This window comes from Microdochium trichocladiopsis (genome assembly GCF_020744255.1).
Source record: "Microdochium trichocladiopsis strain MPI-CAGE-CH-0230 chromosome Unknown B0I36scaffold_6, whole genome shotgun sequence".
Lineage (NCBI taxonomy): Eukaryota > Fungi > Ascomycota > Sordariomycetes > Xylariales > Microdochiaceae > Microdochium > Microdochium trichocladiopsis.
Window position 1 is genome coordinate 3294531 of NW_025763549.1, and position 14951 is coordinate 3309481.

At 57.7% G+C, this 14951-nt stretch overlaps 7 protein-coding genes across 7 annotated transcripts; 4 read left to right on the forward strand and 3 right to left on the reverse strand.

The window, feature by feature from the left end:
* Nucleotides 1–590: 590 nt before the first annotated feature.
* Nucleotides 591–2099, reverse strand: B0I36DRAFT_423256 (dihydrodipicolinate synthetase). Its single transcript, XM_046162245.1, has 2 exons — nucleotides 1743–2099; nucleotides 591–1668 (listed from the first exon to the last, which is right to left on the reverse strand). Exons 1-2 carry the CDS (start codon nucleotides 1888–1890, stop codon nucleotides 851–853), a joined length of 966 nt encoding a protein of 321 aa, XP_046012173.1. The 5' UTR covers nucleotides 1891–2099; the 3' UTR covers nucleotides 591–850.
* A 405-nt stretch (nucleotides 2100–2504) lies between these two features.
* B0I36DRAFT_245155 (uncharacterized protein) lies at nucleotides 2505–3545 on the forward strand (the record flags this gene model as incomplete). The annotated part of the gene is made up of 1 exon (XM_046150131.1): nucleotides 2505–3545. One exon carries the CDS (start codon nucleotides 2505–2507, stop codon nucleotides 3543–3545), a length of 1041 nt encoding a protein of 346 aa, XP_046012174.1.
* Nucleotides 3519–5702, reverse strand: B0I36DRAFT_423258 (fungal-specific transcription factor domain-containing protein; the record flags this gene model as incomplete). Its single annotated transcript, XM_046162246.1, has 2 exons — nucleotides 3519–5566; nucleotides 5626–5702. The coding sequence occupies 2 exons, from the start codon at nucleotides 5700–5702 to the stop codon at nucleotides 3637–3639; spliced, it is 2007 nt and encodes a 668-aa protein (XP_046012175.1). The 3' UTR covers nucleotides 3519–3636.
* Nucleotides 5703–6900: 1198 nt separating this feature from the next.
* Nucleotides 6901–8697, forward strand: B0I36DRAFT_432482 (uncharacterized protein; the record flags this gene model as incomplete). The annotated part of the gene is made up of 2 exons (XM_046162627.1): nucleotides 6901–8387; nucleotides 8495–8697. One exon carries the CDS (start codon nucleotides 6901–6903, stop codon nucleotides 8377–8379), a length of 1479 nt encoding a protein of 492 aa, XP_046012176.1. The 3' UTR covers nucleotides 8380–8387; nucleotides 8495–8697.
* A 181-nt stretch (nucleotides 8698–8878) lies between these two features.
* Nucleotides 8879–10348, forward strand: B0I36DRAFT_291690 (pyridoxal-phosphate dependent enzyme-domain-containing protein). Its single transcript, XM_046151751.1, has 2 exons — nucleotides 8879–9501; nucleotides 9565–10348. The coding sequence occupies exons 1-2, from the start codon at nucleotides 9016–9018 to the stop codon at nucleotides 10303–10305; spliced, it is 1227 nt and encodes a 408-aa protein (XP_046012177.1). The 5' UTR covers nucleotides 8879–9015; the 3' UTR covers nucleotides 10306–10348.
* Nucleotides 10128–12195, reverse strand: B0I36DRAFT_291693 (fungal-specific transcription factor domain-containing protein; the record flags this gene model as incomplete). The annotated part of the gene is made up of 2 exons (XM_046151752.1): nucleotides 10128–11985; nucleotides 12028–12195. 2 exons carry the CDS (start codon nucleotides 12193–12195, stop codon nucleotides 10282–10284), a joined length of 1872 nt encoding a protein of 623 aa, XP_046012178.1. The 3' UTR covers nucleotides 10128–10281.
* A 1128-nt stretch (nucleotides 12196–13323) lies between these two features.
* On the forward strand, nucleotides 13324–14891 carry B0I36DRAFT_245032 (high-affinity nicotinic acid transporter; the record flags this gene model as incomplete). Its single annotated transcript, XM_046150115.1, has 2 exons — nucleotides 13324–14189; nucleotides 14270–14891. The coding sequence occupies 2 exons, from the start codon at nucleotides 13324–13326 to the stop codon at nucleotides 14889–14891; spliced, it is 1488 nt and encodes a 495-aa protein (XP_046012179.1).
* Between the last annotated feature and the right edge of the window lie 60 nt (nucleotides 14892–14951).

The window sequence follows — 14951 nt, forward strand, 5'->3', positions numbered from 1 at the left end:
GAGTACCAGGCGGCACGAGAAGGTGTCAACAATCTGCGACTCTGGCCTGCCTCGGCTAGCTCGGCCTTTAGCGTTGTTTTGATGTTTAGGGCCCTTGCGAGATAGCGACTTGCATCCCTGGGCACTCAACCTCTCAGTCCTTTTGAGGACCGTTGCAACCCTGGGTCCTCGACCTCCGCACTCGTGACTCGCTTGGCTTTCCTATGAGGCAGCCTTGGTTAACGGGATCTGGAACGACTAGGCTAAAGGTGGCATGGCCCTAAGAACTGCTTGGTGATCCGCCAAGCTTTAGTAAAGCTTTAGTGCACTCGCAGACGACCTCTTCTACGCTGAGGGTGATGAGCCACGTAAACACATGCTGGTGTTCTTATACACGAGGCGGATGTCATCAGCGGAGTGAGTTCGTGAGGCACAGGCATGATGAAGTATCAGCGCTGCAGAGCATAATCTCACCGGTCAGGTTCTGAAAGGCCTAATCAATGGTCCCGGAGAGTCGAAAGGGGACCCCGAAGGTTGACCTCACCACAAAAGCATTTGGCAGGCGCTACTGTTGATCAGCACTTTGCAACCCCACATCTGACGGATGACCTCATGGTTAACATTCAATTCTTGTGTGTTTTATCCGACGTCCAGCTAAACCTCTGCTTTCCACTGTCGATCAAGCGCCAGCCTTGACAGATATACTGCAGTAGATGTACACAGTGACTGATAGAGAAATTAGCCGAAATCGAGGCAGAATCTCAGCATGGAGAGCCCTGAATCCCTTAGGCCAGAAGACAGACACTTCACCAAGTCGACTCAAAATGCGATTCCATTGATGCTACCCCAGGGCTGAGCTGGAATGCTTTTCCTATGAGTTCTTGGCCAACCTCGCCTCCTCCTCGCCCAGTGGCGCGCAGACACCGTAGATCCACTCTTGCTTCTCTGCATCCGAGTACTCTGGATACGGCCTTCGGCAATGACACTTCTCTATGGGATATCCCTGAAGCTTGGCGACAACCCATTTGGTCCCGTTGATCCCACCTTTACCAAAGCCCCACTCCATCTGTGCAAGCTTGAGCTGCAGTGCCGACGCGTCCTTGATCTTGCCCTGGTTCCACAGGTCGTAGATCTCGAGGCATACCTTTGGGTAGAGGTTGGCGATACCCGTGATGGTGCCGGTGCCGCCGACGGACATGGCGGGCACGAGCCAGTCACTCTGGCCTGCGAGGGCGCAGAACTGCTGGGGATCAAACTCGGCGGCAATTCGGGCCACCTTGGCTATGCCGCCGCAGGTGAGCTTGACACCGACAATGTTGGGGTGCTTGCCCAGCTTGGACAGCATTTCCGAGTTGACGTCCAGCCCTGCAACGACGCCAGGAAAGTTGTAGATGACGACGGGCACGGGGCTCGCGCTGGCCAGCTCTTCAAAGAAGCTCACAATGGCGGCCTGGTCCATGGCGAAGTGGAAGTAGCTCGGCACGAGCACGAGGGCAAAGTCGGCGCCCGCCTCGGCCGCGAGCTGCGTCTCGGCAATGACTTCGCGCGTGCTCGAGCCGCCGCAGCCAAGTGTTATGGTGATGTCGGGTCGGCCGAGCCGTGTCGCAATGTCTCGCGTTGTGGACACGAGCTTGTGCTTCTCCTCTCGCGTCAAGGTGACCGCCTCGCCGTTTGTGCCGGCCACGACGACTAGAAGGACGAGATAATTTAGCAGACGAGCTGGGGCGAATGTGGCTCCCAAGGATGGGAATCATGCAACTCACTGCCATGAAGCCCGGAATTGACGAGGAACTCAATGTGCTTGGTCTGCACGTCCCAGGCGATCTCCTGGGTCTGGCCGTCGTCAAACCACGTCAAAGACGGGACGTGAACGCCCGGAGGGAACGGACGGCTCCCAGAAGCAGAGACCATGATGTAGGAGTGTTGAGTCAGAGGGGAGTGAGGTGGCAGGATCGCGAGTTTGTCCAGCAACAACAGGGAAGTGTTTTCGAAGCCACGACAGAGATGTGAGGGATGTCGTCTTGTTTTACCTGGACAAGAAAAATTAAAGAAGCTTCTCCGTCTACATGGCGAAACTTGCCATTCCACCTTTGGGGTTCAGTGGCCCTCCGATGTGCGGAGGGACCTGTGTATGCAGGGATAGACTAGTCCTGCCGAGCAACTTGTGGGGGAGTCCGTGGCCACAGCCTGCCTGGCCAGTTGGAGTTACCCCAGTGGGGGCTCGCGTCGGCAATTATCCGATCGGCTGTCGACTGTTGTGTGGAGAAGATCCCCGCACGCACTGAGAGCCGACGATGCGGGCAGACACGGGGTAAGGAGCAGGGGCGGACAAAGAAGACGTGGCCGCCGTATGGGTTGTCGGCCGATGACACCGATGCGGTCAAGCGGCCCATTGTCACCACTACTACAAGTCTGTCTTAAAGAGAAGATAGGATCGTGCAAACGCAGTGGCCTTCGTACGTAGGTGACGACACCTCACGGAAAAGACACATTTCTTTTCAGGCATAGCTTTTCTAGCCGACACGATGCCTTCCAACAAGCCCGTTGTCTTACACCTGGGCGATCCAGTCAAATTCAACACCGACCTCTACACCCAGCTGCAAGAGAAGTTCACAGTCATCCGCCCGTCTGTTGAGGAAAGACAACGCGAACCATTTCTCCAGGCCCTGCGAGACCGGAAATGGGGCGACATTGCGGGTGTCATGAAACCGTTCTGGGGTACCGGAGGTGAGATGGGCCGCTGGGACAAGGAACTCATCCCCCTCCTGCCCGAGTCCTTCAAGGTCTACGCCGCAGCCGGCGCCGGCTTCGACTGGGCCGATGTCGACATTATGGCGGCGCGCGGCATCCTCTACTGCAACGGCGCCTCTGCATCGTCAGAGGCAGTCGCCGATATGGCCCTCTACCACATCATCTCCGTCTTCCGCAATATGCAGTGGAGCAACATGGCAGCGCGGTCCGGCAACGCCGAAACCTTCCTCCACGCCCACCACAACACGCAGGCCGAGGCGCACAATCCTGCTGGTCAGACCTTGGGCATTGTTGGACTTGGCAATATCGGCTACACGATTGCCAAGAAAACCCATGCTGCTTTTGGCATGAAGATTGTCTATTACGACCCTTTTCCCAAGTCTGCCGAGCAGGAGGCTGCAGTTGGGGCAACCCGTTGCTCGACGCTCGATGAAATGCTTGGACAAGCCGATTGTGTCGTGCTGGCTGCTCCAGGACAAGGCGGCAAGAAGATTATTGATCGTGAAGCATTCACAAAGATGAAGAAGGGTTCGCGTTTGGTCAACGTCGCGCGTGGTACGCTTGTGGATGAGGATGCTCTGGTCGAAGCCCTCGAGTCACGACACCTGTTTGCTGTTGGTCTGGACGTGTACGAGAAGGAGCCGACACCGCGCCCGAAATTGCTTGAAAATCGTTATGCGACACTTACGTGCCACACTGCCGGTGGTGCGATGGAGACAATGATGGGTTTCGAGGAGCTATCTATGCGTAACGTCATGGCGGTGTTGTCTGGAGAACAACCATTAACGCCGGTCAACAAGCACATGATGAAATAGTCAATGCTACCTGTATATGATGTCAAAATAGAGCTTGGTCATCTATCAAATTTTCTGGCCTGGCTACTTTCACTAGCCGCACGCAGTCGTTTTACACAATTGCGAAGCTCGAATTGAAAATGGCGTGCATGACCGAACGGATATCGACCCTTGCTTTGGCCGCATCCTGGCGTCGTTGCACCTCTTCCAATACCTGCGCTGTAATGCGGGCATTCCCAGCCACTTTTTCCATTCTCAAGATCTGTGCCTTGATCCAAGCTCGTTCTTCCAGATCTTGTTCTTCGGAGCCTAGCATCAGTAGCGGCCAAAGCATGCTGACTGGCATGGCGTCCTCCTGATCCAAGCCCTCGCCGATGAGCTTGGCCAGGTGTCGAATCCCGTCCACCGCCTCAGCTGCGTCTTTGGTCAGCGGAAATGTCTTGTATGCTACACGATGTAAGTGTACCATGCTGGCATAGTAGTTGGACATATATGTGCGGAATGCTCGTGTCACAACGGTAGCGAGATGGGCCGTGACATAGGGCGCAGTCAGTCGGCCAGCAACGGCATGATCCATAAGGAGAGGCCGCTGCTCATAGAGGGCGTGGAGATCGGCGCTGATGGTCTTCCCGATGTTCATGACCTCTATCTCGTCCTCGACTGAACCTCGCGAGCGGTGCCACGGGTCGATGTTGGAGATGCGGCCCATGAAGCTCTGGACTTTCTGAAAGAAAATGATGCCTGGCTGGTACAGCACCTGGAACAAAACATCCTCCATGTCTCCCTCGGACCCAGTTTGCTCATCATCGGCTGAGGCGCCAGGAGCCATGCTGTCACCAAGGCTGGCTGGTGACGCATGAACCAAAAGTGACTCCGTGTCTTTTGATAGGAACAGTCCCTCACCACCAGCAGACGCCACACGCGCGTCAAGCAGTCGCAGCCACAGCAGCAGTTGCTTTTCGACAGTCACAAGACTTCCGTCTTGGGCCTGCTGGAAGATCTGGTAGGCTCGTTTGAGATGTGCATGTGCTGCTTCGTTCCTCCCTTCAAGTATATCGACATAACTCAGGAAGAAGATTGCAGCGAGGATATTCTCGCGGTGTGCGCTGTGCTGGGAAAGTGGCATGATCCCTGGTTCATTGCTGCCATCAGGTGCAGGCTTATCATTGTCCGGCCTCCCGGCGATGCCCGCTATGACTTCGGCGACAGCATTATCATAATGTGTGTTGTGCTCCGTAGTGAGCCAGTCGCCGTCCCGCTTCCGCAGAAGCTGAGCTGAGAATGACAGGAGTGCCCATCTAACCATTCGCGAGGCACCGGCCATCTTGACCAAGATTCGTCGCATGGCAACCCATTTCTTTGGTGTCTCTATCTCGACCAGGATGGGGGGCGTCACGGTCTGGATGAAGTAGTCGATGAGGCGATGGTTCTCTGCCGGTGGCTGCTGCTCGTTGATGGTAAGTGTCTGCCCAGGATCCGACTCGTTGACAGAGCTGTGGTCGTAAGCCGAGGACGACAGCGGGCTTGTGTGGAATTGTACCTGGTTTTGTTCGGGATTTGGCATCGTGGCAGACAGGTCGTTGGGGACAAAGGTAAGACGGGGACTGACATTTGCAAGCATCTGCTCCTGGCCCGGGTTTGGAAGCACAGGAGGCTGCAGCTGACTCTGCCAGACGTCTCCGCTGTCCCACATGAAGCTTGCATAGTCGAATATCTGATCCATGGCATAGCGGGCTTGCATAGGCACAGTATCCTGGACGGTGTCTTCATTTCCGTCCTCCATCTGGACCGGTGTTTGGGACATCTCTGTCTGGAGCTCTTGATCGGCCCTGGCCTTCGCTTGCGGCCTTTCCTCTGCACCTCTGCCCCTTGCTCCAGGGATGTGGGAAAATGATGCAGTGGTTCGTGAAGATGGTGTCCTGGCCGGCATGCCTCGTCGCTGCCGGCCCGAGCTGGAGGGTGGCGGCCATTTGCATTCCATGTTGAGGCGCTCGCAGTGAGCGCAGCGGGGGCGTGACTCGTCGCACTTGACCTTGCGGCGTCTTGCCCTCTTGTCAGCACTGCACGGAGGGCCTTGGGGCCGCGGACCAGGAGGACGTACTTGCAGGTGAGGCAGCCATCGCGTGATCGGACAGAATGCTGCCCCGACGGCGTCGGGCGGCTTGCGAAGCTCTGCATGGCTATCCATACTACGAGCTCCGGAGTCTTATTCAACGAGCGACCATGAAGACGATCGGCAGAGCGAACATGTTTAACAGTCCTGTATAGCTTCGTTGGGGCCGATTCAAATGTGGTGGAGAGGGACGCTGAAAAGCGAGGATGCCCCGCTTGCAGAAGTCACTTGGGGCACGTGGGACGAGGGACGAGGCGGGCATTAATTCAGCCTCCAGTCTCGAGACGATCCACAATTGTCCCCAGATGATCACGCGTTAATTATTATGTGGCCGCCCAACAACGGACAGTTATACGCCATGTCGAAAGTTCCACGACCTTGAAAAGGACAGCCAAACTTTGACAATAGTGTCACACTGTGTAGGCACACAAGTACTGTATTCTAGACCAAAGGACTCGCGACCCTGCATCCTGCATCCACATCCGGTGTCACGCCACGCCTACGAAGAATTGAGCCGTATGCGTGATACCGGCACCACTTCGATCCGCCCAAGCCTGTCCGCCGATTGTGCTGCTGCGACCAGCACTAACTACCTCTCATTTGCTTAGAAGTCCTACGATGACTCGACGCGGCGGAAGTGAGATTCACAAGGCCTCAAGGACATGCTCCAGCAGCCGTGCAGGCAAGAACTAGATGTGTCATTTTAAGTATTGCAACGGCACCTCACTCATTGGCATTGACAGGACTCACGGCAACTGTACGAACGGTCGTTAGCAGGACACACTACACAGAAATTTGATCCGTAGGGCTCCCAGGAAAAGTACTGTCTTGGCTCAACACCTCCAGAGGATATCGCTCCCACTGGCCACCAGCACCAATGATGCACACGGGAATGCACACAGCACACTCGGCCGGGCCGCGCACCTCAAGCCGGCCGCTGCCGGCCGCTGGTCCTCAAGTGGGAGTTACAGGACGAGCGAGGTGTGTCTCCGCCTTCGCCTACGCCAAGAATTGGGCGGCCATTCCGCGCAACGACATCGGGCCCTAAACGTCATACGCCCCACAACAAGCTTGACGGTTCGGGCAGAGGACTGCAATAGGATAATTACTCATGATGCGTCTGCTTACACGGTCGAGCACGTCCCACCGTGAGTAGAGCCACATATCCGCACGTGAACTCGGCCTTGAAGTCCAGTCTCTTGCATATACACCTCATGCAGGAAGCCTCCTTGCGACGAGCGCCCATACAGTCAAACACCCAACATGCCCTCCGGCGGCTCTCTGGGCACGCTGCGGCCCGTAGCCGTCCTCCACGACCCCGAGCATGTTCACTGCGGCCCAGAGGACCCGGTTCAGGGCTATGTAGAACTCAGCTACATCCCGAGCCGGCACGTGGCGCACGACACGGAGCTCTTTGGCCCGTGCAGGATCTTTCTCACGCTGCGCGGCCGGCTTAAGGTCACGGTCGAGCTGGGCCGCCGCCACGGCACGCAGTCTTTGAGCGACCGTACACGCCGCGCCCGCGTCCCGCTCTTCTCGACGCCCGAGATGCTCGTCCACGACGGCCCTGTACAGCTCAGCGCCAGCCAGCCCAGAAACTACACTTTCTCCCTGTCCTTTCCCGCTGATGCGACGATCCCGGACCATGTTGTCGCCATGTGCGCGCCATGGGATCCCTCCGACGACATGTTCAGCATGGCCCCCCGGCAGCCGCTCCCGCCGAGCATGAACATGCAGCGGGACGAGATCGCGGGGTTTCCGGACCACGTGGGCGTGCAGTACGAGCTCGCGACGCGCCTCGAGATGCCCGGGATCAACGTCGAGTTCAGTTACGACCTGATCGACTCCGGGTTGAACAACAAACTTGCACGGGTTGATGGCGGCGTGTCGGCGTGGCGAGGGACCAAAGTGCTTTACGAGCGGCCGCGCGTGGCCAGGCCAGTGCCGCTCGATTTGAAGCATGGCACGGGCTGGCTGCTCGTCAAGGACCGGGACCTGGTGCACGCTTGTGATGCTGGCGACTCCGCCAATGGGGAAGGAGGAGGAGGATTCCGGGCAAAGGCGTCGGCCCTGCTCAAGGGGTCCCTGGCTTGGCGGCCATTGTGTGTCATCGGATGGCAGATCAGTTGCGCCAAGGATGTCCACAGTGGTCAGCCCCTGCTCGTACAGGTCCGCGTGCAGCCGTCAGAGAGCAAGTCGACTACGCCGGTGATGCCGGCCGTCGAGCTTGTCAAGGTTACCGTGGCAGTGGAGACGCGAGTGCAGGCCAGAGTATTCGCTGAAGCTCGCGGACAGCTCGAGTTCGACAAAAACGAGCCCGGCCCTGAGGAAACTGTCGTCGTCACTTTGGGCAAAACGCAGGCAAAGAAGCCAAGTCCAGCAAACGACAAGGAAGTTGGTGGGAATGCCGACGTGGAAAGGGCAGGTGACAACGGACTATTCAGCGCAGCCAATGACTGGACACAAATGCTGACGTTCCCGACAATCACCAAAGATCTCGGCAGCTCTTTCACGGCGCCCTGTATCCGGCGGACGTACATGTTCAGGGTCAAGAGCCTCGTGCGTATCGCCGGGCTCGACCGCCAGGAGCAGTTCGAGCAGCCATTCACAATCACGGTCCATCCGCCCTTGTCGGGGCATAGTAGTGCTACAGCCAGCACCTCGAGGATGGCGCACGATGGGATCGGTAATCATGCGACTGGAGAGAACAGGGCGGAGACTCTGCCGCAATATGAGCCATAGAGCCTCTGGTACGATCCATGATTTGAGCCTTCTTGCTAGAGATAACTAAGCCTGGAACCTTAGGTTCAGACCTAAGTTCAAGCCCAACATTAGCTAACGTCTAGGGTTATATCAGCCAATTCTAAGTTTCCTCGCTCAATCCCGAACAATCCTTAGCATACAAGCAAGAAGTGGCGATTGTATATAATGAAGTCAGATTAGTTGGTGTGGCAGATGTGCTGGGTCGTTGCCTGCGTATAAGATCTGCTCGATAGGGAAAACCTAGCACTCACATATCGGCGGTCATGTCTCGGCAGCGAATACAGATAGATGCCCGTGGTTTTTCTCCGATCTTCGGAAACTGGTGGGGCCTTGCCGGACCTCGGGGTTCCGTGTCCTACGATCTGCTGTGGGCATCAACGTACCACTTTCAGACGCTAATGAAGAGGAGCTTCAACTGGACTAGAATTGACATCTTGAGCGTTTGAGTTTTGTAATTCGGAAACGATTTGATCAACCAATGCTGCATTCATCTGCATTTTGCTATTGTGCTTGTGCATCCCGTTTCACGTATATGAAGCTGCTTATCAATTGCTTCTTGTTATATATTGCGGCATCATCCATACATCCGTCCTTCCGCCTCTCGACACCAAAACAATGCCAGACTCTACGCCCTTCGCCGACATCGCTCTCAGACCCGAGTCGGTGAGGCAGGCCCGCAAGATAGCCGAGCATATATATCGGACGGATCTCCGCGTGTCCGAGTGGATGAACAGGTTCGCGTCCTCGGATCAGCCCGAGACATACAGGGCCGTCGCAACAACCAAGCCCGAGCCCAGAGACGCCAAGAACACTGGTGGCGACATCCTTCGGCAGGACCAGGAGCGGGATGCGCCGCCGAGAGTCAATCTGTACTTCAAGTGCGAAAATTTACAGCGCACAGGGGCCTTCAAGGCCCGTGGCGCCTTCCACGCGCTGAGCCGGCTGATGGACGCCCTTGGCGCCGATCAGATGCGACACAGAGGAGTGACGACCGTGTCATCGGGCAACCACGCGCAAGGTCTCGCGCTCGCAGCCGCGACATTTGGCGTACCAGCCGTCATCGTGATGCCTCGGACCAGCACGCCTAGCAAGATCCAGGGCGTTGCGCGCATTCTCGAAATCGAGACGGATGGGGAGGTTCTAGCTACGACAGGAGGTATCAAGGGTCCCAAGGGGGAGATTGTCCTGTGTGGCGCCTCCAACGACGACAAGCAAACTGCGGCGGCAGAGATAATCAAGGGACGGGGGTGCATCTTTGTGCCACCTTATGCACACCCAGACATCATAACCGGGCAGGGAACGTGTGCACTGGAGCTGGAGCAGCAGTTCATGGAGCTAAACCCGGGTTCCGATGCAGGCCTGGACATGGTGATAGCTCCAATCGGCGGCGGTGGACTCCTCGGCGGCACAGCGACGTGGTTCAGCGACAAGCCAAACACCAAGGTCTTTGGCGCCGAGCCGTCATTCCAGGGCGCAGACGACGCCAGAAGGGGCCTGAGGCGCGGGTCGCGGGTGAAGAGCGTAGCTTCGTCGACCATCGCCGACGGACTGCGGACGCCTGTTGGACCCATCAATTGGAAAATCGTGAGCGATCCATCCAAGGTTGAGGACGTGTTGGCAGTGGACGAGGACGAAATCAAACTCGCCATGAGGCTCATGTACCAAGGGACGGGCATGCTCGTCGAGCCCAGCGGGTGCGTCCCGCTTGCTGTCGTTCTGTTCAACGCCGACTTCAGGCGGCTGTTGGCCCGCCAGCAGAAGCACGAGGGTAGCCGAGCGTTGAATGTTGCGATAGTGCTGAGCGGCGGCAACACCACCATGGAGACGCTAGATGCCTTGACTTCTGGTTGGAATCTTCCCGGCTGTGGTGGAAGCTCTAGTTCAGGCCGCAGTCCAGTTGAATAGCCCGTTGAGATACTCGTCGGTGACAAGGAGACTAGGGGTTCTGGGCGTGGTTTCGTCCGCGGCATCCATATACCAGGGGCCTCCTATGGAACCAGGGCCGTACTCCAGCAGTCCCATCAAGCTCATGTCCAGCAAGTCGTCCTGTGGTGGCTCGGTGCCGCCGGCTGGGCTGACGACCTGTAGGATACCCTGCCTGATCTCTGTGACGCACGGCCAGACGCCTTCGATGGCCTCCATAGCCCTCAAGAGCTGGCTGAGCGGCTGAGCAATGTCCTTGTCGTCCCACGACGACCTTTCCAAATACCGCTTCAAGAGCACCACGCCCGCCGCCGCCGATAGAGTGTGGACGAAGTCCAGCGGCAGCAACTCGAGGCGGTAGTACTTCTCATAACTTCGAATGAGCCGCATGATTGCGGCGAGCGAGCCATAGCAGACGTCGAGATCCTCGCCGTTCCGCACGCTGTCGTCGTCGATATGCTGGCGAGGTGGTCGGTGCAAGATGATCATGCCCGTATGGAACAGCATGTGCAGATGGAGCACGTAGGGCGGGACCTGGCCAACCGTCCACTGGCTCCAGTGCAGCTTCTGCGGTAGCATGGCCGCCCACTTGGCCAGCGACGTGTGGATGCGCTGCGCCGTCGCCGCGAGCACCTCTGTGTCAGACCGGAGCAGCCGGTACTCAAACACCTCGGTGATCATGCTGTGGAAGATTTTGGCGAGCTCGACTTGGTGGATGAAGCAGAGAACGAGGCATACGCCGTCCTCGAAAGCCGTGGCCGATGTCCCCGGCCTCACGTACTTGTCGAGCAGGCTCTCCCACTCGGGCGGGTAGGGGATCCGAATGGTGTTCTTGACGTCTGCCGCGTGCGGGTAGAGCGCGGGGGGGCGGCCAAAGTACAGGCTAAGCTGCTTGTCGACAACGAAGGCGGCCCAGTAGACCCGGCGCAGCACCTCGCGGTCTATCGACGAGTCTTCCTTGTTCTTCCAATTGTTCGGATCTAGGTGTAGTCCCATCTCGTATGTTAGCCTGCACGCCATGCCGCAGAATAGCCACCCCTTTGACCCGCGGCCCTGGCCTATCTCCATTTGGCCCAGCACGAGCAACGACTGCAACGTGGTAAGCTCTGGGAGTTCGAGAGACTGGTATAGCAGGTGTTCGGCATGCTTGGCGAACAAAGACGACATGGAGGCGTGGGAGGGGTCTTGGGATATCAGTGCGCCCATAGCACAGATGGCATACAGCAGAGTATCCGAGTAGTAGGGCCCCTCGCCTGCAGCGTAGTCTCTCAGGAAGTACTCGCGGTAGATGCACATGTTGTACTCGTAGACGTTCTGAAAAAATATGGCCATGAGGCAACGGCAAACGTCACCATAAGGCTTGTGGGGAAAGACGGCCGAGACCTCCACTGTGCCATTGATGGTGGCCGTAGCCGGCGTACCGAGCTGCGGCAGTGAGTTGCCCGTCCCGGAAGCACGAGGCGCCGTCTCAGACAGTTGTATCTGGAAAAGAGAGGTGCCTCCGTAGAACTGGGATGATTTCCTCGTGCAGAGCTTCCGCATGCGACACTCGCGAGCTCTCGCGCGAACCAGATCACCAGTCGTCGACGACGGTGTTGGCGAGTTGGATGCGACTGATGACGGAGCCCCTTGCATGGGCACCGCGGCAGAGGCCGGGGCTGGCTGTCCACTGAGAGTGACCGTGTCATGGCGGCCGGGCGGGACTGGTTGCTGGGTCTGGCCAACGGAATTGGCGGCGAAGTCGGCCAGAAGCTCGGTCCTGGACGACTCAGTGGACTCGGCCAGCTTCTGAATAAAGGACTGGAGAGATTCAACCTGGGTCTGGAGCGCTTCAACGTGCCGTCTTGCGACCGGCCTAAGACGGCGACGCATCCGGTATGAGATCAGCACACTTCTCTTTGATAGCAAAATTCACATATACGCACCGCTGCCTTTCCCCTCGCGAAGGAGAGGAACAGTGGGCACCAGCCGCAGTGCACTTGGAACATGGTATACGCCTGTCACATTTGATCTACCGAGACGCGCGCCAAGCATGGGGTTAGTCAGATGCGCAGAAGCAGTATGAGGAGCTTGCTGGGGTTGCGCTGTCTGGTGTACCTTGCGCTTGCGACATCTCTCGCATCTGACTTGGTGTTAGCAAGAAGAGACAAGGACTTTGGCTCGCCAGTGAGGGCCCATCCCCTGGCAACCGGGCAACCGGTGGCTGCTTACGATATGCTGGTCAATTCCCCATCTGCCATCGAATATGCCTGCTGCGGCCTGGGGGGCTTCTTCCAAGGGTTGAGTCGAGGCCCGAATGCGAGTAACTGTAGCAAAAGATAGACGTTGAACACGGCAGGCCGGGAGGAGTGTGCGTGCCGTGATAGGAAAGACTCCGTCCGTGATGACCATCCACTCTGACGACCGCGACCGATAAGGCAGGCCCGCAAATCCCTATCAGCTTCTCTCGTAGCCGATGAGTCGCGCCGTCTAAGGGTCGCTCAGCTGGATAAGAGCCCCCACTTGGGGCCACCAATATATCACGCGGTCATACGCCAATCTTGTTCGCTGCACGAGTCGACGGACTCTTGGCTTCCGTCTTATCCATCGCTCTCAGCTGGGGGGCCCCACTGCCGTGTTATCAGCTAATTCATGTCAGGTACCGGCAGACAGGCTAGCTGTTCGACCCCAGAATCCCCAATGGAATGGACTCTCGAAAGAAACTTAGTTTGGTGTCTCGTCGTGGACCCGACCCGGGGATTTGGTTGAGCCTGGGATGAGTCGGCAAGCCCAACGCCTCTCATTACACTATCGCGCCACACCAACACACCTCAGCTTCGAGGTACTCTCCATCTCGGCTCCAGCCCCTGTATAAGACTGTCCAGGGCGCACCTCGTATGGCCCTGCAGGATCTCGTCCCAAACAACGCCTGTGTTGATATTCTAAACTGCTCTAACCTTTCTCTCCTTCACCAAGACTGCGAGTGGCTCGACATTTTATCTTGACCCATCGCCAACCCCAATGGCGACCGACGAGAAGTTCGTGGTTGACCCCGAGCTGGCCGCTGAGGTGCCGGCTGGTGAAACCAAGCTGGGCACCCAGGACGATGCCAATAGCGAGTCCGCGGCCAACGTCGTGGTCGTCGATCCCGCGCTGCAGAAGAGGATCGTGCGCAAGCTTGACATCCGCATGGCACCCCTTTTCTGCGCCCTCTACTTCTTCTCGTACCTGGATCGCAGCAACATCGGCAACGCGGCGGTGGCCGGGCTCAACGACCAGCTCAAGCTGTCGGGCTCGCAGTACAGCACAGCCGTAAGCGTCTTTTTCGCCACGTACGTCCTCAGCATGGTGCCATTGGTGCTGCTGTTGCGCAAGATCAAGACGCACCGCGCCATCACCGTCATGGCTGCCGCCTGGTCCATCGTCACTATCGGCACGGCGTTTGTGCGCTCCTACGAGTCCCTAGTGGCCTGCCGCCTGATCCTCGGCCTTTGCGAGGGCGGCTTCTTCCCCTGCATCAGCTTGTACATCACCATGGTCTACAACCGCGAGGAGCAGGGCATCCGGTTCGCCTACCTCTTCGCCGCCACGGCTTTCTCGGGCATGTTTGGTGGCCTGATCGCGACTGGCATTACCCGCATCGGCCAAGCGGCCGGGCTCCTGCCGTGGAGCTGGCTCTACATCATCGAAGGCATCATCTCCCTGGCGGTCGTCCCGTGGGCTTGGTACGGCTTGCCAGAATACGTGGCAAAGGCCAGGTGGTGGACTCCAGAGGAGAGACAGGCCATGGAGCTCCGCGAGAGCAAGCGCCGCGAGTACATGGGCGAGGAAGAGTTTGATTGGACCCAGGTGCGGTCTGCGCTCAAGGACTGGCGGCTGTACACAGGGTAAGTACCTCCTTCACGACCCTGGCTTTCGAATGACCGACCGAGGTTCCGTTCTGTGACTGACCAAGCTGGCGTGACAGTGCTCTTATCCAGTTTTTCCAGGACATCATCCTGTACGGCTTCAGCACCTTCCTACCCTCCATTCTCCGCAACGGCCTGGGCTACTCGACGCTCGAGGCGCAGTACCTCAGTGTGCCGGTATACTTCCTGGGCGGCGTGGCCTTCTTCGTCGGTGCCAAAATTGGCGACAAGTGGGGGTTCCGTGGCACTACGCTTCTGGTTCTCGACATCTTTGCTGTCGTCGGCTATGCCCTGCTGGCTACAGTCGACAACAACGGCGTCAAGTACATGGCATGCTACCTCATCGCCCTGCCGCTGTACTGCGGCCCAGGCTTCAACGAGACCTGGATTGTCAACAACTTTACGCCCCATTACCGCCGCGCCACCGCTCTTGGTCTCTCGCAAGCCATTGGCAACGTGGCCGGCGTCGTTGCGCCGCAGGTCTACCGCCAGGCCCCTTACATCCTGGGACACTGGAGCTCCTTCTTCTCTGCGGTGGCATGTATCGTTCTCATCAGCGTCCAGCTCGTCTTCTACAGATTCCAAAACCGCAAGAAGGAGCAGATCGCGCGCGGCGAACGGCCTGATGACAGAAAGGGCACCCAGTACGAAGACAATCTGGACTTTAGATATGTTTACTAGTCTATTCTTCCTTTTACGTCTTTCGCCACTGGTCCATTATTTGGCTTTTGATAGGGCGGG